This window comes from Episyrphus balteatus, chromosome 1 (genome assembly GCF_945859705.1).
Source record: "Episyrphus balteatus chromosome 1, idEpiBalt1.1, whole genome shotgun sequence".
NCBI classification, from domain to species: Eukaryota; Metazoa; Arthropoda; class Insecta; order Diptera; family Syrphidae; genus Episyrphus; species Episyrphus balteatus.
The window spans coordinates 47,418,581-47,441,462 of NC_079134.1; the positions used below are offsets into that span (position 1 = coordinate 47,418,581).

General features: G+C 29.6%; 1 protein-coding gene across 11 annotated transcripts in view; it reads right to left on the reverse strand.

Annotated features, from left to right (window-relative positions):
* The window catches only part of LOC129907084 (sodium bicarbonate cotransporter 3), an 80,236-nt gene extending 63,280 nt beyond the window's left edge, over positions 1-16,956 (reverse strand). For 7 of the 11 annotated variants that reach the window (XM_055983135.1, XM_055983132.1, XM_055983133.1 and 4 more), the window contains exon 1: positions 5,045-5,377. In XM_055983135.1, coding sequence (XP_055839110.1) covers positions 5,045-5,049 — 5 coding nt within the window. In that variant the 5' untranslated portion in view covers positions 5,050-5,377. Of the gene's footprint in view, positions 1-5,044; positions 5,378-16,313 lie in introns of those variants that run through there. The other 4 variants (XM_055983139.1, XM_055983138.1, XM_055983130.1 and 1 more) reach the window with 3 other exon arrangements.
* Between the last annotated feature and the right edge of the window lie 5,926 nt (positions 16,957-22,882).

Sequence of the window (22,882 nt, forward strand, 5' to 3'; positions counted from 1 at the left end):
AAATTGTTTTTAGATGAATTTTTTTTTAGAGGCGCCACTTGCAATCTTGCCCAGGGGCGCCGGTAGTGCTTAAACCGGCACTGATATTAACTCTTATTTGCAATGTTTTTTTTTTTATAAAAAAAAAATTAAAAAAATTCAAAAGAATGTTTTTTTTTACTTTCAATGTTGTTTTTTTATGAAATGTGAAGTCACAAAGGTGAATCAAAGTAAATATTTGGATAAAAATCTATTTCTGAAGCGTTTTGTTTGATTCAAACCTCGAATGGTGTTTTTTTAACCAAAATATACTTCCCATAAAGAGTAAAAGATCTAAAACAACACAAATTTTTCCTGGTTTTTGTCATGTTGTATAAATATTTATTTTGATTTCTTCGGTGTTTTTACCTTTATCCTACGTGACTGTTAGCTAACAATAATACATCTTTTTGCATTGTGTTTTATTATCTACGTTCCTAAGAAAACATTCCCTTTTTTTTATATTTTTTCTTGAATATGTGAATATGTATACATAGGAAGTAGGCATGATACCAAAAATTGAGTAAAATTTAAACTCAAAATGCAAGACTGGATATCAAAACCAAATGGATTCGTCTTTGATCTAAAGCATGTGAATGTTAAAATGTTTTATAAGACAAATTATTATCTTTTTCAGCAAAAACCGCACTCATGTTAGTGAACATCGAAGGGCACTGTAAAATAATTTATTCTTGACTTTTCAATAAATTGCTCTCGATTTCAAGACCTTAGTAATCTCAGGCATTAGGCGGTCTATTGATAAACAAAATTAACACCTCAGGCATTCTTCCAAATCGGCTACATTAACTGGGGTCACTACTGAACTCTGAAATTGATGTAATTGTGACTACATAAGCAGAACAATTCCGTCTTCTTAGACGATGACGTTCAAAACATCTATCCTACGTGACAAAACACAAGTATAAATAGCTATATGGATATAAGTAGTACATTTAGCTGCTTATAAGGTCTTCTTCCTGGCTGAACTGTTTAAATCATTTGTTCAATTTTTTCGGAAAAAATTAGTCTTAAACCCTTAAATAAAATGCACTACTGGGTCGCATGAACTTGCTCGTAGAACTGAAGTTGCAAACATTTTTAAAAATTTTTATATACAAATTTGGTCAATGTAGATAGGTTCCTATATGAATATAAACATAAAATTCGTTCTTCAAATGAAAAAAAAAAAAAACATTATTTTAAATGAAATGGAAAATTATGCAGCTTAATTTATTTTATTAAAGTCGTTTAAAAAAAAAACTATTTTGTATAAATAAGTTTTTGCAAAAAAGTTTAAAAATAAAGTTGGTGTGCCATTCCGAAGCTAATCAACACCTAAAATCTAGATTTCAAAAAAAAAATATGTATGTACCTAATCAATGTCACGTTTTCTTGTTCAATTCAAAATGTTGTTTTTGATTTATATTAAGACAATATAAACAATTTTGTATACTTTTGTTAAAATTCAACCAGTAATTTGGGAGGTACCTCATTTAAAGATAGACCTTGTCTATGACTAGATTTTTTTTTTTTTTAAATTGTAGCAGCCGTTTTTGAGAAAATTGAACCTTTCCAAATTTGGTAGGCGCAGGGACATAAGTCCCCGGGACACAAGTCCCGAATTTTTTTTCGGGATTAATGTCCCACTTTACTGGGTCATAAGTCCTGAATCCAATTCGGGAATTATGTCCCACCCTACTGAGACTAAAGTCCTGAATTTTTTGGTCGAAAATGGGACATAAGTCCCAAATAGAGTAAAAACTATTTTACATACATATTTTTACTATATGTTCATGTTCATATAGGTACTAAGTAATCCATAAGATATTTTTTTGGTGCCATGAAGTATGAGAATTGGCATAATTTTAATTTTCAAAAAAGAGAAATAAAGCCATTTTTCAACATTTGACTTTATTTCTTTTTCACGTCAATATATTTTCAGAGAAAAAAAAAAAAACCAATGTGCCTCATTTCGGTTTATTAAAGCGAAATAATACCAATATGATGATATAAAAATCAAAAAATCATTCCAACTTTCAAAGAAAAAGTTTTATTTAAAATTTGTCTTACTTCATTTTGATAAGGAAGAAAAATAAAACTCAAACTTCAAAGAGAATATTTTGCCAGTTTAATGTTTGTTCCAAAGATATGCTTGTGTTATAACTCGATAAACGTGAAGCGGAAAAAATTTCTCAGATTCGAATTTCTTTGATTTCCACAACCCAAACGCTTAGCCGAAACAAAATTTTGCCCCACCAATAAATTTGCAAACTTTGCTTTTGTTTTGCAACAGCTTGTAACCGTACCTTACATTGGAGTTGGTAGGTACTACGAAAAAAAAATAGTGAGAACAATATCGGTTCTAATATTTCGTCAGCTGTAGTCTCTAATAGTCTCTTTAGATATATTTATGCAAAAAAAAAACATGTGGATCATAAGTCCCGAAAATTTTTTTCGGGACTAATGTCTCAGTAAGGTGAGACATAATTCCCAAATTCGATTCGGTACTTATGACCCAGTAAAGTGGGAAATTTGCGCCAATTTGGTATATGATAGGTACCGTTATTTTTGGACCCAAAAAATTAATTTTAAGGCTCCAACTATTTTTTTTGAAAAGATTCATATGTTAGTTTTTAAAAAAGGTCTATCTTTTAATGGAGAATTTTGTTTCGGAAATCATTATTAACGGTACCTACTTGCCTTAGAAACGTTTTTATTCGGCCTCATCATGAATTCCATTCGTATGGGAAGTTTTCTTCGTTTCCCGAAAAAAACACTATCACAAAATCCGATCGTTCGTTGTGGCGATTTGTATGAAGTTTTTCATTACGAACAGATTCCGTGATCGTAGCGAATTTCCGATACGAATGGAATTCGTGATAAGACCGATTAAAACATATTTTCTCTCAAACTACTTTTTCGATTTCAACGATTTAGTTTTCTGAAAAAGCCTTTATATTATTAAAGTTTAAATCAAATATGTTTAACATTTTGAAAAATGAATTTTTTTTTGAAATTTTGGTTAAAGGTGTTGATTAACCCTCTGTAGGCACACCTCTTTTTTGCGAATTTGATTTATACTTTTTCGTGTCGCTAGAACTTTTTTCGATCTCACTATTTTATAGAGAATCATATATGAAATTGATGTAGAATATTCCGAGGAATTCGAATATTGTATTCACAATTCAAAAAAATGTATTTTTACCCTTTTAAAGACACTTTTTTGTGACCACTTTTAATTTTTGTCTTTCCAAATTAGCACCCGTGCGCTGACAGAGGGTTAATAATTGCTACAAAATCTCATACCAATTTTATTTTAAAACTTTTCTATTAAAAAATATTACTTAAAAAAAATTGGTTAAAAAAACGGCTCTAACGATGTTTTAGATTTTTGATTAGATTTAGATTTATTTGTCTCCAAAAAAATATATTATATACAAATTATAGTAATAAGGACTATTAGTTAATTAATTATAAATAATTTAAAATTTTTTTTTCTAAAAATGCCTATTAGTAAAAGATATTAAGTTGCATAATTGTTTTAAGCTCAGATTTTTTCATTTCGTTTGTGTTTTTTTAATTTTGTTTTTTTTTTTCATAACACTTTTACCAAATTTTTACATAAAAAGTCTTAAATATGTTAGCAACTTAAACGTGCAAGCTGTGCATTTTATTTTTGTGCGAATGCATAACTTGAATAAATTTAAATACTAAATTATGTTTTGATTGACCTCTCGAATTGCATTGATTTTCTCTAAATCACTAAATGCATTTAATAAATAAATAATAATAAATAATAAATAAAAATACCCCAATCACTCCGCTTAAAAATAAAAATAATTTTCATTATTTTTTTCACTTTGTTTAATACCCAAAATGTTTCTTAGTAGATACGTATTATTATTTTTTATTTATTAATTAACAAACAAAATTAAAAGGATCGAGTCGCTTAGGTTCAAGTTTGTTTTTTAAGAACAAAAAATTATTCAAGAAAATAAGATTAAAAAGTTTTCTTTTTCGAGTGGAAAACAAAACCTTTTCTTCAATTAATTGGAAACTAAGATACACTATTTGGAAAACCCAATAGATTGAAGACACAAGACAGACAAACTTTCCACTTAATTTCCCAAACAATAAAATGATTTTTGTTGTTTGATCGTCAGTTGGTACATAGCACATCTCAACAAAGATTTGATAAAGTACAACAACTCAAAGATGGTTCATGCAAATAATACCCCAACTCTTATTGAAATCAATTCTTTTGTTCAATTCAAACAAACAAAAACTATGTCCCCCAGACAACAAACGAAACGATTACACCCCGTACACAATATCTGCTACATCAAGCAATCAAAACTGAATATATTTTGCTCAGAGTTCTAAGTATCCTTTCTGAAAAAAAAAAAAATGAAATCTCTGAAAATCGAAGAAATTATTTTCCGGATTTAGAAACTCAACAAAAAAAAAAACAGGAAAATAATTTTCTATCTCATCGTTTCTTCTGCTTTCCCTGAATCACATTATTCTAAAAAACTAAAGAGAACTATTCGAATTTCTCTTAACTGAAGTTTGTTTACCTTTGATATATACCCTTTTTTGACCCCAAACTCAAACTCTACTTCATTTCGAATAACTTTTCTTCATACCCACTCCTTTTGTTTGTAAACAAAAACCGAAATACTACATAGTAAAACAGCGGCATATAAAAGAAGACGAAGAGACTCAAATTTATGTAAAGTTTTCGTTTTAATTTCAATTCTAAAGTTTTCAAACTTTAACCCCTTTGTTTCCAGAATCGAATCTTAAGATCTTAAAGACTATAAGGTCAAAATATTAGATTCTTTGTAGATAACACAATGGAACAAAGGTCTTTGTTTGATCTTTAAGACAGACTTTTCAGACCATCGTTTTGTGTGAAACAATTTTATTAAATTAATTAATTAATTTATTTATTTAATAATAATTAATTAATTATTACAACAATTTTTAACGCAATTTCTAAAATATACAATAATATTATGCTTACTCCATCTTAATTGTTTAGTCCAGTTTTTTCAGTTAGGAAAATGTGTGATTTTTTTTTTTCAAAATTATCGTAAAGCTGATTAAATAATGCCGCTTCAGCAAGCTGCTATAAGTAACACTTGTTTCATTCACTTATTTATACTAATTCATTATCTCGTTAGACAGATGAAAAAAATTAGGAACTTTTTTGTTATCAGTGAATAAAATTATTATTATTTTCCAATTACACTTGCATTATTAAACAAACAAACAAAAAAACAACCGAAATGAAAAGAGCCGAAAATTCGGCGAAAAAGTGAATTTCCTTTTGATCTTTTTTAACCGAAGCTAAACATTATTTCTTGCTTAAAGAACCCTTAAACATTTTGGGGGAAGACAAATATTGATAACAAAAAAATATTGGTTTATAATATGTCTCACTATGATTTCACTTCATATTTCTCACGAAAATACACAAAATATAATCCATCCATTCAGTGTTCTTATCCGAGGGATGTCGCGTGCTAGACTGAAATAGTATTAATTCTTTATTCCACAGAAGCTAAGCACTCTCATTGTTTCATAAAAGTCAAAATCAAAAATAGAGAGACACAGAAAGGTTAAAAATAGTACTATTTAGTAGTGAAAATAAAAAAAAAAGTATCATAAAAGAAGTTCCTATAGTTGTTGTTTATAAACTCTCTCAGAGCTCTCAAGTGTATCTTTTGGATAGACTTTTGCTCTGGAGCACGTATAAAACGGACTGGTGGTATGGTGTAGATTGCTTGCTGAGCGTGCGCTAGCTAGTAAAAGCGAGCGAGTGCTGTGTTGTTGATAATATTGACCATGGAATGGATGGTTATTTGAGATGTAATGTATAGAGTAGGGCAAATAGGAAATCATCAAGTATGTAGGTATTTTTAATGTTTTTTTTGTTCTTTGTGTGGATGTGGTGACAGTGTGACAGGCTTGCCATGATGATGGTTTGATAAATATTTGAATGGCAACGGATGTTTGAGTTTTAAATAACAAGGTGTGGACTGTTGTTTTATAAATAAATATATGATTAAGAGGATTACTAGGTTGCAAGTGTCTGCTTACAAAATTTAATAATGTCGTTAGTTTAAAGTTGAAAAATCAATTTTTAGACTTGAAATAATCTACTATTAAACCTATAAAGGTTCACAGCTCTAAATTTTTGGTATTTACACCAGGATTTGATTTGTTTTATGTTTTTTTTTCTGCATGAGTTAGTTAGTAAAAATTAAAAAATACTTTACCCATTTTCGCTTGTCATACTTAATGGCTCCGAAATCTTAGCATCCCATATGTAAAATTTTGACATTTATTGAATGGTCAACAGAGCTGAACTGGTGTAATTGTTTAGTAAGCTATAAATTTGTTTTAATTATTTTGTTTGCCTCCTAACTTCGGGTCACTGTGGCGTAATTATTTTGTTTGCCTCCTAACTTCGGGTCACTGTGGCGTATGTGCCTCCTAACTTCGGGTCACTGTGGCGTATGTGTAATTTTTTTTATATTGAAATATTATATTGGTTAATACAAATTTTAAAAATTGTAACACTTTTTAAGAACCTTTTTCATTCACCAACCAATAATTTTGATCACCTTTTTTGGTCAAATACCCCTAATAGTAGGTCAACCTGTCTCTATCTCGAACTACAGTCCAAGCCACTGAAGCTATTAGCTTCCAACTTGGTACTTCAGTGTCATTGACTAGAATAAAGGAAATTAAAGCTATTTCTTTAAGATCACAATTAAGGGAATTTACCATATGACCAAAATGGAAAGATTCTTTTTCTCTGCATCGGTTCTAAAGATTTTGATTGAAAGAAAAATACGTTTATACGGCATACTATAGGTATTATAGGTATATTTAAATAAAACAAATATTTTTGAACCATTTTCTTGATTTCTGACTTTTTCGTAAACCACTTATCCGATTTCAATGAAATTTTTTTGTGCGGAAACTTTAAATAACCTTAAATTAAAAATTAATAAATTTCAAAGATATCAATTGAAAAAATTCAATTTCTTTTTTGAAAAATCATTTTTTTTAAAGGATTAATGAATTTTCTAGAAACTTTGTTGAAACATGTGCATTGTGCACTAATAATTTCTTCAGAACGATATTCCAATTTTTTTTTTTTGAAAATGTTAATTCAGATCTTTGAGAAAAACTTGTAACTTTGTAATAAGACTCACTTGAGTTCTAGAAACCAAACTGAAACTTCTTCGTCAACTTCCAAAATGCAATACTCAAATTTGACATACTGATTTACATTCTGGAAGTTTGATTGACGCATCTAACAATTGTGTCACAGTATGTGTAACACCAAACTGTAATTCTGTATAATTGGTATGCATTACAGTGGGTATGGGGGCTCCTAAAATCTAAAAAGAAATTATGAAAATTCTTTCATAAACAAGAAATTAAATGGGACATTTCTGTGAAGCGAACATGCTTAAAGGGTTATATCTAGTTGTAAGTGCGAAAAAACGTTCTTTTTTGTGGATTTTTTTGAAGAGGTATTAAATGTATATAAACATAAGGAATACATGTACATATAGCAAATTTAATGTACTAAAAGAATTCGCTGTGTATTTAAAAAAATATTGGGTTCCGTTATTGTTGTAGTAGATTTCCTAGACGACCTGCAAAAAAAGGTGTCTGGCGATGAGCAAGATACCTCTAATCCAAATCACCTAAAATTAAAAAAACCAAAAGATTCATTTCCAGGATAGACGAATGCAGGTAATGAAGGGAGAAATAGTCAGAATTTTGGTTTTTGACAAAATGGCGGCTTCCAATAGAAAAAAATCGTTGTTTTTACGAAAATGTACACTTTAAAGTGGCTTAAAAAATTGAATTATTGTCAAAAACCTTATTCCTTCGTTCATTACCTAACAAAAGTATTTACAAAAATTGTATAAAAATTTCAAGCTGATCACTCCATCAGCCGTTTCCGAGAAATTTTGCTCACCGACTTTGAAAACACAGTTTCGAGAAAAACGCGTTTAAAAATTTTGGGAACCATGTAAACTTAGTTGAAAAGTCATCATAAATACGTATTTTCTCTGATACTAATTGCTGTATCAATGTGAAATTTTCGAACAACATTCTTATATATATGTATGTGTATTCAAAATATCGGCCATTCCAAAGTAACGGAGAAGGCATATTGACCTTGTTTCCAGTTTATCTCGTTGAAGAAGCAATCTTTTTTCTTGAAACTTGGTTTCACGAAAAACTAACTAAACGTAGCCAAATTATTCACAGATAAAGCGGTAACGGAGAAGACGCGTACAAATCTTCTTCGTTACCGTCTTTGTCTGTTAATAATTCAGATATTTTGAATTAGTTTTTCTTGCAACTTCTAGAACTTCAACTTTATAATGAGCTCTTAGGACCTACCAAGTTTCAAGAAAAAAAAAAATGCTTCTTCAACTAGATACACTGGATAATAAGCGTGAAAATGTCCTAAAAATGCAAATGGAATGGCCGATATGCAAAAAAAAAATTTAATTTTATTTCAAAATTACAACTAGGTATATAACCTCTTAAAACTTAACCGTTGGGGGAATAAAGAAAATATTGGGGAATGGATTTACAAATTTATGTCGAGGGCTTCAACTTCAAGGAAACTTATCCCGTTTGCAGTTGTTGTATGCCTATGAATGCAAAAGGGGAACATTTACCAAACATTAACATTAACTCTGACTAATTTTTGGTTAAATAAAAAAAAACTGAGCTCTCGCCACTTTTTGTAGTGATTTTATTCCATATTAGGTTCAAAAAGTCTATAAACCATTATCTGTGTCAAATGAATAAAAACATTTTCACACACCTCTCATCAAAGTCTGCTTTACTCAAAACATTTCCGTCGGTCGTTGTGGTGCGGCGCCTAAAGTACTCTAAATTTATATTATGCTTAGCTATTTATGTGATCATACTCAAGAGAGTTCTACAGACGACACGAACAACAAAAAAAAACTTAATCAAAAGACATAAAATTGCTTTAGATTGAATGCGGTTTTCAAACAGCACTTTAATATTATAATCAGCTTTGACGGACTAGACTAGACGATTCCACAAGCAAAGCAACCAGCAATCCACTTTATAATAAATATCAGAATCTGATTGGTCAATTCATATCGAGTGGGTGACGACCGACGATGATGATGATGAAAATGTCGATGTGTTTTGTTGTGATGCACATAATAATAATTATAATTGAAATAATGTAACTATAGCTGGTGTATGCGATATGAATGTCAGGGTCAAACGAAGACTATTTTCGCTCTCTTTAATTTGTCCCACTTGGGGGCAGAGATTTTTCACTTAATTATAGATAGAAAGAATATATATTTTTGTTTCTAATTATTTTTTTTATAAATGCTGCATGTATATAATTATATTTTAATTATATGCAAATTCGATTATTTAATCGATTTAATGAGATGAACTGAAGAATAAATGAGACAAAAGAATAAAAAAAAAATGAAAATAATTTTAAAATAAATTGATTTATTTTTTACAATTTCCTGTGTGATGAATATTGCATAAAATTATCAAGATATGAATAAAGATTTTTTTTTCAAAATAAATATGCTAAATATATACATTTAACTTTTCTTTTATCTTTTTCGCCCCATATCGAATCTGCATTGCAATCGCCTATATTAATTTTTGATGTGAATTCTAATATGATTTTAGAAACGTGTTCTTAATTATTTTTATAATTAAAAATGTTAAATAAAAAAGAACATATTATAAACTAACTACTCTTTTTAAGACTGATTTAAATACTTGATATACATATGATCTAGTTCAGATTTTTAGAATTATTGTTGCTTATAATTTACAAAATTCTATGTTCTATTCTATAAAATTGGATCAGCAATGAAGTCAAAATATGAAAAAAATTTGCGAAAATTGTATGTGTCCGTTCCTATAGCCTACTGTATTCGAAAACGACAAATTTAATATATCATCTTTTTCGAAATAACTGTTGCTTTAGACAAAAGTTATAATAGTGTTTATTAAACAGCTTGTTTTTCTTCTATGGGGTTGTAGTTTCATAAAAAAATTTTGAAATTTTGGTATTTTATTCGAGAATAATTACAATAGGTGGTGTTGTTGTGTACCGCTGATTATATCGGTCACTTTTGTAACGCTGAAAATTGTTTTGTACATTATTCGAATGGTTATGATTTTTTTAATTTTTTACAAAAAAAGAGGTTGTCTGTAAAGCCGGTTTATGGACGATGATTTTACGTGATAACGTCGTAAGAAAACAGGTTGTGTGCTTTTGTTTAAAATGAGTCAATTGAAGCGTTTACTTTTTTCAAAAAATCATAACTTACGAGAAAAAGCTAAAAAAAATACCTTTTTTATTTTCTCATTATATTAATTTTTTTGTTTTAAAAGCTTACAAAAAAAATTATGCCAAGTATTTCTTCTTAAGAATAAAACCATTTTTAAAATAATTTATTGAAAACAATCATTTTCATCAAAAAAATAAAAAAAAACATGAATTTTTATCTTCTCACGTCATTAATTCCATTTTTTTCCCCAACAACCTATACAAAATTTTATACCATCTGAAAGCTTATTGTCTTAGCTCAATATATATATATCAATTAGGTCTATGAGACATCTACAAAAAGAGCTAGAATTTTTTGAACTCGATCAAATTTCATTAAAAAAAAACCAAAAAAACATTTATTTTTATGTTCTCACCCTATGGAATCAATTTTTTCAAAAAAATTTTATACCATGTAAATGCTTATTATTTCACCTTTCATATGACGTATCAATCTCATTTCAAAGATGCCTACAAGAGAAGTTAGAATTTTTTAAAGTCAACCATGTCGAATTTCCAAACTGAGATTACGGTACTTCCCACACTGGTTGCTGTTTGGGGGGCAACAGATCTCCACTGGTGTTTTGAGGTTTTTCGCAAGTTTCTTGATTTAACATTGTGTAGCTTGTAGATAGTCTATCGTTATGTGTGATATACCAAATGAAAGGTAATTGTATCAGGATGCTCATAAAAGTTTAATCTGCTCTTGGTCAAAAGTTATAAAACCTGTTGAATTCTAAAATTTTATTTTACTGTTATCTCAAAATTGTGTTTACGAAAATGATTGAAACCTCGCACACATATAGTCGTGGTCATGGTCTATCATTACTTCATATACTTTATTCCTGTATCTATATAAAAAAAGATAAAAATAAAAAACGATGAAAATTGTTTAAAAACTGTCAAAAAACGTGTTTTTTAAAAACTTGTTTGTTCTGTTATTAAGTCAAAACTCACTAAACTCAAAACTCGGTTACAATAGCCTATCTACTCGGTTAGTTGCCTCTTTACCCGATCAAGATAGCCTATTTACTCTGTTAGAGCAACCCGTTGCTCGGTTGGAGTAACCAATCTGCTCGGTTCGAGTAGCCAACCTACTCGGTTTGTGTAGCCTATCTACACAGTTGGAGTAGCCAATCTATTCGGTTAAATAGCCAGTAATCTTTTTCGCATTTACATACTTACTCTATTAAAGAAGCTAATTTATTCAGTTAGAGTAACCCACTACTTCTAATAAACTTCTAATGAAAAATATAGGTATCATAATATGAACTTAACACGGTAGTATTTCTATAATCACACATATGATTTTCAAAAAAAATTCAGACTTCTTACGCTGTTTTTAGTTCAAAAACTTTTTAAGACATGGTTTGTAGAAAATTTGAATTCATATTATGGAGTCAAATTTTATTTAAAATAGAAAGTATTTATTGGTTTTTGCTGGCTGACTTTATAGTTTTTTTTTTTTTGGCGTGTTGAACACGAATCTAAAATTCTCACGGCACCGATTGAAAATTATTGAAAAATTCGAAAAGTTTGTTTTACTTTATTTTAATTGACATTTTCTTGACACGTAATCATTTTGGGAACGGGTCGTTATTCTGTATTCCTAAAATGGGTAGGTAAAACGCGTTACTTTACTTCAAAGCATTTTCTTACTCCAAAATTCTGTAAATGATAAAAGATTTGTTTTTATAATGAAAAATAGTGCGCACTTTTTTTCATTATCAAAACAATTTTTCTTCTATCATTAACAGAATTTTGGAATACAGAATTTGGAAATCCAAAATTTTGTATTTACAGAATTTTATAATACAAAATTTTAAAATACAGAATTTTGGAATCCGAATTTTGGCACACACAGAATTTTGACCCCAACCAAAACAATTTGTGTAGGGTATTTAGGTTTTGACCTGGCCTGAATTAAATACAGTATTTTTTGTGTGTGGATATTGTTTGAATACCCAAAGTCCCAACGAATTCCATTTGGGGTGTGGCCAGGGTTGGGGTCGAAATTCTGTATGGGCCAAAATTCGGATTTCAAAATTCTGTATTTTAAAATTCTGCAAATTCAAAATTTTCTGTATTCTAAAATTCTGTAAAAACAAAATTCTGGATTTCAAAATTCTGTATTCCAAAATTCTGTAAATGATAAAAGAAAAATTGTTTTGATAATGAAAAAAAGTGCTCAATTTTTCTTTTATCATTTACAGAATTTTGGAATACAGATCCTTGCAGAAAATACTTTGAAGTAAAGTATCTTCCCAAATAATTTGCATATGGCAATGACATACCTTGAATGCCAAAATACGAGTAATACTTAGCCAAGAATCTTCATCATGTGCATATTTCATCAAATTTGTTTTTTGTTATTTTGCATTTGTTTTTTTTTTTTTTTTTGCAAGGTAAGGGTTTATTTCTCTTTTTTTGTAAGGTCTTTTATTGCCATTTGCTGAGACAAAACTGAAATATTTAAGTAGAACATAAACTCATATATGTATTCCCAAATTTTTCCTCTGCGTAGACTGTCACATAAGGTTTTATTTTTTTTTATTTCAATTAAAAAAAAGTTACGCATACACCACAGTGACCCACAGTAAGGACGCAAACAAAATCGTTAAAACAAATTTATAGCTGTCTAAACAATTACAACAGTTCACCTCTGTTGATCATTCAAAACATAAATGTCCCAATTTTACATATGGGATGCTAAGATTTTGGAGCCATTAAGTATCGCAAACGAAAATGGGTAAAGTATAAAGTACAGTACAGTACAGTGCTGTTCGAAACAATTTACTACCCTTGTCGAGTGCAGTGAAAAACTAATATCAAGCTTTAATATAGGCTAAAACTTTTACGAATAAAAATAATATTTGCATTTGTTTTTTATTTCTTGGAAGAAAATAATTTAAAAGTATTAAGTTGGCCTCCCCAGAGCATAAATCAATCCAGTTAAGATTTTTTGGCTAATAATGACATTTATGGTAAATTTTTCCTACGTCCAGAGCCAATTGAAGCCTTAAAATGTTCCTTATCCGAACCTGAAATACGATACCTTCATACACACAAAAACAACTTTTCAGAGTCAAAGTCTCGACAATATGTAGTTGTAATAAAAGCAAGATTATGGTAGGTCCAGAAATAAAGCATTTTTCTTCAATCCTTAAAACGCGTTTCTTTGTATAAAAAGGTATCATCAAAAAGATTAATTCTCATTAAATAATGTGTATATTGTATAGTTATTGCAAGGCATTTGAAAAAAAAATTGAAAAACAAGATTGGCCATCATTTTTCGATCGGCACTGTATTCAAAGGAAGAAAGTCAACTTTTTGGAAAAGAATTGCTCTTGTGTTTCTTAATTATTATGGATTTGTTTTTTTTTTTGCGCTGCTTGCACACTTGCGGATAGAATTTTGAATTTTGTAAAAGTTTACGTTTTCCTTTCTCTTGGTAAGTGGATATACATTTAGCGTTATTGATATTTGAGAAATCCTACTGATGATAGCTTTGCCAAAAAAATACGCCTAATGTACCTCACTTTAAAAAGTATGTTTCAAGTTGATAAAGTACATAATCTACTTCAAAGTAAAATTTAAATTTGGAAATGTTAAAGCCTAAAATTCACATTTTAATTTTATACAAAGTCAAAACTCTACAGATACATCAAAAGGTTTCGGAAAAAATATTTCAGAAAGATTTAAAAAAACTATCGAAAATTTATAGGTGGCTATTTCATATTTGGGTGAGTATAATTCTAATTTCATTAGTTTTTAGCTGCGTTCCTTTGGAAATATTTATCTACTTTTTAGTACTTAAAGCTGCTTTGAACTACTTTTTCAGTATAGCAAAGTAGATCAAAGTAGTTTTAAGTACTAAAAAGTAGATAAATATTTCCAAAGGAACGCAGCTTTTATAAAAATAAAATAATATCTAAAAAAATACGTTTAAAATCTATTTAATACAGTCAATAAGGTAAAAAAAGGGGTAAACCTCGGAATGAATGCTAATAGAAATTTTTTTTGCTCAATACCTTCTTTTTGCCATTCTATAACATACCTCAAAAGTCTAGAAAAACCTCACGTCCGCATTCGCGATTTTCAAGGTCAAAGCGCGAAATGGGGGTTTTCAAAATTAGCAAAAAAGGCGATGGTATTATATACACATATGATACATGATTTCAACTTATTTTTTAATGCTGATTCCAAAAAATCTAAAATCAAGGCAATCTGACATCTCTGAAAAAAAGTTATACCTGTTTTTCATCTGTCTACCCATATTATTATAACAGTTGCTAACTTACTATCGAAAAACCATTAAAAATTATGGTAGAGGAACCAAATTTTGCATGAGGGTTTTCATATCTTTTATCATTAACCCTATGTCGGCACACGGGTGCTAATTTGGCAGGACAAAATTTAAAAGTGGTCACAAAAAAGTCTCTTTATAAGGGTGAAAATACATTTTTTTGAATTGTGAATACAATATTCGAAATCCTCGGAATATTCTACATCAATTTCATATATGATTCTCTATAAAACAGTGAGACCGAAAAAAGTTCTAGCGACATGAAAAAGTATAAACCAAATTCACAAAAAAGTGGTGTGCCTACAGAGGGTTAAGAATCAAAACAATGCAATGAAAAAAACATATAAATCTATGAACAAATGGTATTTTTTGAGAAAGAGGGAAATTTTAAGATATGCACTAAAAAACGTCCTGGTACAATCTTGGAATTAGGACTAGGTAATGCTAATTTTTTTGTTTCTATCTTTTTTTTTGGATATTCTACAACATATGTCAAAAATCTAAAAAAATCTCATGTCCGCAAGTTCTAATTTTCCAGGTTAAACTAAAGTTAGATGCAGATTAAAAAAAAAAAAAATGAGAAAACTTTAGACTCTTATATGAATACCAACATAACCCATATGATTTCAAGGTATTTTCTAACGCTGATTCCAACAAAACCCACAAACAAATCAATCTCACCATCCCTGAAAAATAATGTACCTTATTCATGTTGATCTGACACATATATCTGAAGTGTAGTTTTTCAATTTTTTAAAATCTGCACCTTATCTTCAAACCAAGAAAATTAGGACTTGCGGACATGAGATTTTTTAGATTTTTGACATAAGTTATAGCCACAAATATATAAATTTCTATAAGCATTCATTCCGAGGTTAAACCCTTATTTGACTGGATTAATTCAGATCTTGAAAAATTTCAATAATCCCCGAACAGTTTCTTAAATCAAACAATAAAATACAAGTTTTCTCTATACTTCAAGTTTTTACCCACGCACCGCTTAAAGCTTAAACCCACTTCTAAACAAAATTTGCAACTTTGCAAAGATGTCTAAAAATGTTGACACGTGCTCTTTACAATTGTTTATATACTACACACACGCAAAAATAGACCGAAAGAATGACGTTGTTATAGAATAAAATAGATAAAAAAAAGGGAAGCAACTGCAAAATAAAAAGAAACTAGAGTGAAAAAAAAACCAATCCCCAATCGAGGACAAATGCTCAATGTCAAATTGAAAAAAAAATAGATTCCACGCGTTCATTGTCAATGCATTGTTGTGTTCTTTCTTTTTAGTTGGAAAACGCAAACTATTCGAATCCATGACCGTGCAAAAAAAAAACATAAACCCAAAACATTTTTCAGTGGTTTTGTACTGCATAAGCATTTATTCATAAAATTGTAGCAAATAAAAGCACTCTTTCTTAAACGAAGGCACGTCTTCAACTTCAACCCTTAAAAAGCTGTGAAAATACCTTACTACCACCTACACTTTCGCGACACAAAATCTAAAAAGGTGTATAATCGAAAATCAATTTGTCTCTCTACAAAATATCAAAATAATTAGGTATTAAGTTTTTAAATTTTCAATAAACTCACCCTTTTTAATAAGTAAATGCAAGTTTTAGGTTAAAGTTGAGTAAGGTAAAGTTACAGACGAATTTGATTTCTTTATTATTTTTTTTTTTGATTTGACGGTCTTGCAAAGGCGAGGTATTCCAATGTTTTTGGTTGTTGTTGTTGTTGTTGTAGTTGCTGGCAGTGAAAGCAAGAGACAAATCCTGAATCTCAAAAGCTATAATAGATACAGCTGTCATGGATGTAGATACTTTTATTTTTCAGATGCGCGGAAAAATCTCCGTACACATTTCAAATTTGATGGAAAATATTATAATAATATAAATTTTCACTATATTATTAGACACATTACTAGATTATGTATTGATTTTATTTCACTGAAATAGATGTGGCATTAATGCCTGGAAACTCAAACAAACTAAATATCGATTAATGCAAAAAAAAAACATTCCTTTACATAATTTCTTCCCACATCTATGCAATTTTTTTTCTTTAACTTAACACCCTTTTTCTTCGTTAGGAAAAAATCAGTGATTTTTTCTTTAAAAATAACTTAATTAGATACCACTTTTTTCTTCTTGGAATTGACTAATTTGATTGAATAACAAATAAATGGAAGAAGAGTTAAAAATTTACTCATTTATTTAACACTTAATTAAAACTACAAAAATTTTCACTAAATCGATACAAAATCGAAGACAAATAATATTTTGCTAAAAGAACACATCGATTTCCGTAATAATTATCTAAAGTGGATGTTAAATATAATTTAATGTTATTTTTTTTCTATAAGAATTATATATTTTTTCAATAACTTCTACACAAATATATCTGATATATATAATTTTTTTTTTTTTTTTAATTTCCGACAAACTATAATAGACCACTTCCGAACAGGCCAGGAGAAACCAGAATTCTGAGGAAGTAAAAATATCAGTAGAACAAATAAGTAGGCAATTTTTTTTTATATAGCTTTTATAGAAATTGTATTTTTCTAACCGCCTAGATGGAAATTTTCAAATGCGCCGAATCCAGTTTCGAAAAAAGCATGGAGAAATTACTCTCATTCTCCTTATACAATTACTATCTCTGACAGTGTGTCGAATTGCATGTAAAAATTAATAGCCGATAGTGCGCGAAACAGAAATGTTCTGGAGCCTAATCTATGCGGCAAAGTCCTCGCGTGTCAATTTCAAGTCATAAGTTATACGAAGAGTATATTGCACTTGAGAGCGCGGCATTTGATTGATTGTTGATATTTTTTTTTTTTGATTGATTTTGGTAGTCTTTTTTTGGGGGGGCTTATAGAATACTCGTGGCAAGAAGTGATGAAGCATGATTAATTCATTTGAAAAGCTCACACACGAGCAAATGTTGAAGAATTTAAATTGGTGTTTGTTAACATTTTTGGAATTTTGAAAAATTTGAAAATAACTGATGTGTTAAAATTGAAAAATCGAATCAGTAAATAGATGTGATAAAATTCAAATAATGGTTAGTGTGGTAACTCGTACTAGATAGGTACTATCATTATCAAGTGCGTTTTGAAAAAAAAAAGTTTGTTTGAACTTTTAAAAATATTTTGGTTGGTATAAAAACTTGAATTGAAATCTCAAACCTACAAAAATATAACAAAATTGTTGAAAGAAATATTAACTTTTACATATGTATAATAAATTTTGTGTAAAAAAGAAGTAAATGACTGTTAATTGTAACTTCTGGCGCCTTAGTCCGAGATCCTTATGCCGATTAGACCGATTTTTTCCAAGATCAATTTATGATTTTAAAGCGGAACATTATTTTTTAATGGTACCTATACCTTCAAAGTTGAATGCAAATTTGTGTCGGCATTGATAACAAACAGTTTCAAAGCTTCGAAACTTCAAAAGTAGAAATCTTTAATATTGTTGTCATATAAAGCAGAGGTTCCCAACTTTCGGCCGAATCCCAACAGGTGGGTGGGTGTTTATTTGATTTTATAATTCTAGCGCTTCCACCCTAAAAGCCTAGTACCCAGGCCGATCTAAAATTAAACTCCCATACAAAATTATCTTAAAAATAAAGTCGAGCTAAAATTCTTTTAAGAACCTCAGCCGACATTTTTGTGCAGAGTCAAGAGAAACGGATAAAAAAAATGTCAAAAATAGCGCATTTTGCGTACTAAGCTTGAAAGCTTGATTGATTTATTTATTTTGGCGAGGGGAAACCTGATCCTTAAGAAAGGAGACCCTCTGAACTGCACCAAACTACTATAGGTCTTATAAAATCTTCTCTGCCGTAATATGTGAACATTTGAAGTCGGCAAAAATCTTGGCCTTAGACCAAAAAAGTACATCAAATCAATACCCGTCAACCGTTCACGGATTTCAAGACCACTTATGACAGTATTTATAGAGGCGAGCTGTAAAGGGCGAGCTTTGTATGTCTAGTTTTGGCATCCCTGACAACTTCGTCTGCCTGTACAGGATGACGATGGAGAGTTTCCTCCTCAAAATTTTGAGTAAATTGAAAAAATCCCCAATTTTAATGCAATTTTTATGGTTTTTAATACGCTTTTATTAGCTTTAGTGGTCCGGGCAGTAGGGAGGGGCATCAATTTTAGCTTACTCCATCAATTTTAGCTTACTTCCAATTTGCGTATCGAAATGAAACTTTATACATACATTAGGGTGGGTCAAAAAAATCGAAATTCTTTTCTTTTGATTTGGTACTCCGAAAAATCGATTGCTAGACACCTCTAGAATATACACACCAAATATGAGCTCCGCTTCGTCCTCCGCTTCGCAATTTTCCATTTTTACATCAAGCATCTACTAAAAAAAATCATTTTTTCTTAAATCGATTTTTTAGCAAATTTCTTTTGATTCCAAGGAATTTTTTATTGAACGTTTAAGCTTCTACAAGAATATATCTTGCTTATTTGAAAATAATGAATTTTCAGTGGATTAGAAAATTTTGAAAAGTAAAAAATGTTTTTATAATTTTTTTTTAACTTTGAGCTCGAATATCTTTAGAATGGTTAGATTAATGAAAAAAGTTAATAAGACATTTTTTGTGGAACAATCTATTTCCTACAAGAATAAGTCTTGCGCGTTTGATTATTATAATTTTTCAATTTGTTACAAAATTAAGAACAAAAAACGAATTTTTAAAGATTTTCTCGATTTTTGGACCTCAAATATCTATTAAACGGTTAGATAAACGAAAAAAGTGTACAAGGCCTTTTTGTAGAGCGATTTAAAAATAAATGATTTTTTTTGTAGTAGATGCTTGATGTAAAGATGTAAAAATCCCATTAATATTAAGGGCTCATATTTGGTGTGTATATTCTAGAGGTGTCTAGCAATCGATTTTTCGGAGTACAAAATCAAAAAAAAAGAATTTCAATTTTTTTGACCCACCCTAACATACATATATGGAGCTCACATGACTATTCAATATTTTAGTGGTCCAGACCCTGGGGAGGAGCATTCGGGATCGAAACACCCTACTTTCAATCATGATAAGACTAAAAACAAAAATTAAAATATAGTTTAAAAAAAACTAAAAATACGCTTTTATCACGCACTAAAAACTATAAAATAATTTAATTGACTTATTGGAAATGGTAAGATCAAAAAGCGTAGAGCTCATTTTTGTTGCACGTATTTTATAAAGTTTGAACAAAGCACTCGACGATTTTTGATCTAACCATTTCCAATAAGTCAATTAAATTATTTCATAGTTTTAAGTACGTGATAATTGATTTGCAATTTATTAAAACTGACTTCAGATTCTGAAGTAGGCCCGGTCTAAAGTACTGGCACTTTTTTTGTGGGCCTTTGTTATCAGGGGCAAGAAAAAGTGAACAGTGTTTAAAAATTTATATCTGATCTGAGCAACCAAAAGAGATATCAAAATTTTTCAAACGTAGTCATAAATAAAAGCATTTTTTCTAAAAATTAAGACCTTAACAAAATTTCTAAGACTAGTATCAAAGCAGCAGATAAATTAGTTTCATTTCTTCGATTGTCCCAATATGTCGATATGTTGATTCAGCATAAGAAAAAAAAAACTGTTTATCAAAAAAGAATTTCAAAACTTAAGATGTAGCTTAAAACACTTCAAAATTAGTTAACATGTTTTTATTATTAAACACAATGTTATCAATAAATTTTTTTGCATAATGCGCGATTAAAGCATATAATATAGTAAAGGTAAAAAAGTATTTTTTTTTTTTAATATTAAACCTCTTACGAACTGCCTAAGAATATCCTGTTTTTACCTTCATTCACTAACAAGTTTAGAAAAAAAAATTACGTTAAGTTAGGTGAAATTGCTATTTCTGTTGGTCCATCCATCTGATTCTCCACTGTTGTTGTTTCTGGATTATCAGTACTACGGTCAGAAGAAATTGGTAGTAAATCTAAATTGTTTTTCTCCATTTCTGCAGTCTGAGTTGTTGTTTCCGCAACTGAAATTTCTATCGGCTTCGAAAGTATTTTCTGTTCTTGAGTCTCATTTAGATATGCTGATGTCACTGAAACAATTGAATATTCTGTTAAAGTTGGTTTTTCAGAAATAACTTCAATATCCGTATTAGAATTTACATCAGTTGAATCTAAATTTTTTTCAGAACTTTCAACGCCATTCAAAGGAATATCTATAATATCTGATGGAATGAGCGCAATTAATTTGTCTACTGATGTCTTGTGACTATCATTTAAATCTTGGTTTTCGGACGGAATTGAATTTGTTTTAGGGCTAGAAGATAAAGTTTCCTCTGTAGCTTGATTTTGAGGATCCACTGTATTTTCTTTCATCAATTCAGTGTCAAGATCACTTTGAGGGTTTAAGATTTCTTCTGCTGCACCTTCCGGACCTTTTTCTTCCATTTTTACTTCGTCCAAATTGTCTTCATTTTGTCTAGTTTTTACTAAATCATCGCCACGATCTTCATCTGGAATTTGTATGATTATTGTTTTTTCAGTTTCCGTTTCAAGATCAGTTGCAACAGTACTTTGAGTTTCTTCATTTATCGAAACTTCTGAAATATTGACGACTTCTGCCTGATTGTCCACAGGTGTTGCCAAAGTTGTAGTTACAATTCTAGTTGCACTTTTAGGACTGACAGTTGTTGATACTATTTTCCCATCTTCTATAACTTCACCAATATTATTTTGTTGAACATCGCCGATGTCTTTTTGATCTTGGTTGTCAAGGGAAATTGTCAAGTCTTTAACATTTTGATTAACTACCCCGATTATCTTATCAATCGAATCTAAAGGTCCTTCAACTTGATTTGATATATTTTGCATAACAATACCAACTTCTTCTTGAAGTTCTGTAATTAAAGAAGTTCCATTTTTCGAAGGTTTATCGAGTTGAATTTGATCACTAACACCTAATAGGTTACCTTCAATTTCGGTTTTATTTTCTTGTTGCTTAATCCCAAGGAAAGGAGCTTTCTTTATCAACAGTATCATATATTCATCATCATTGTCCGATAACACTTTTTCTAGAAACTCCTTCTGCACAGGATTAGACGAACAACTTATAACGCTTATGTTTGGGGATTTTTCATCTTCAACAACATTTCGATTTTGAAATGGCTTCTGGGTCGTTGTTGGACCGAAATATCTCTCTTCTGGTATCTCATAAAAATTACTAAATATACTTTCATCAATACCTTGTGGTGGTAAGTTCCAAATCAAGTCGTTCACCGCATTCTTCAGATCATAGTCACAATCCTTTTCTGGGATGTAAGTGATTGGATCATCTTTTTCAAAATTATGAGCATCTTCTGGAATATTTTCGAAAATTATAATTTTTTTCAAATCGTCTTCTGGCCAATTATTGTAGTTTTGATCCTGATAATTATGGTCATTTTCGTCAAGATATTGAATAAAATTTGTTTCATAACTTGGTTCCTGAGGTTGTGGAAATGATTGTCCATAGGAATTCCATGAATAATCAGGATAGTTGAATGAGGTTTTATAAAACATCGAACTCAAATAATTCATGAAACCAGCACTTCGTTTAACTTTTTGCTGACCATTGCTAAAATATTCACAAAAAAGAAGTTAATTCTTACAGAAAACTCGGTTAGTTTAAACAGAAACTCACTTCAATTGAAATTTCCTTGGAGCAGAAGTTCCATAATTTATTAAACAAATAATAAAAATTAATTTAATTTTAAAACTTCTTTTCAATTTATTTTGCATCTTTTCTGGTTTATCGATTAATCTCAACTTGATTTAATCAACTTCAAACTAAGATACTTATAAGTTCGTTTTGTAGTCATTTTTTCTGTAAAGGTTTGCTTCCGCATCAATCTATCTTCTAGTAGGTTTATTGAGAACGTGATTAAAGGGTCAAATTTTGTTTTGCCTTCCGTTTAGTAATTTAATGATGCATTTGGGTATATCTACTCGTATATTTGAAATTATTAGATTAGACGTGATGAAACGTTGCAAATAAATTATAATTTGCTGACATGAAATTATTTTCAATAGAAATCTAAAACGACATTAGAAACCACAACATATCAAAAAATTTATCCAAGTAGGTACTTACCTTATTATTGGTTATTTTTTTTCTGTTTTCTATTA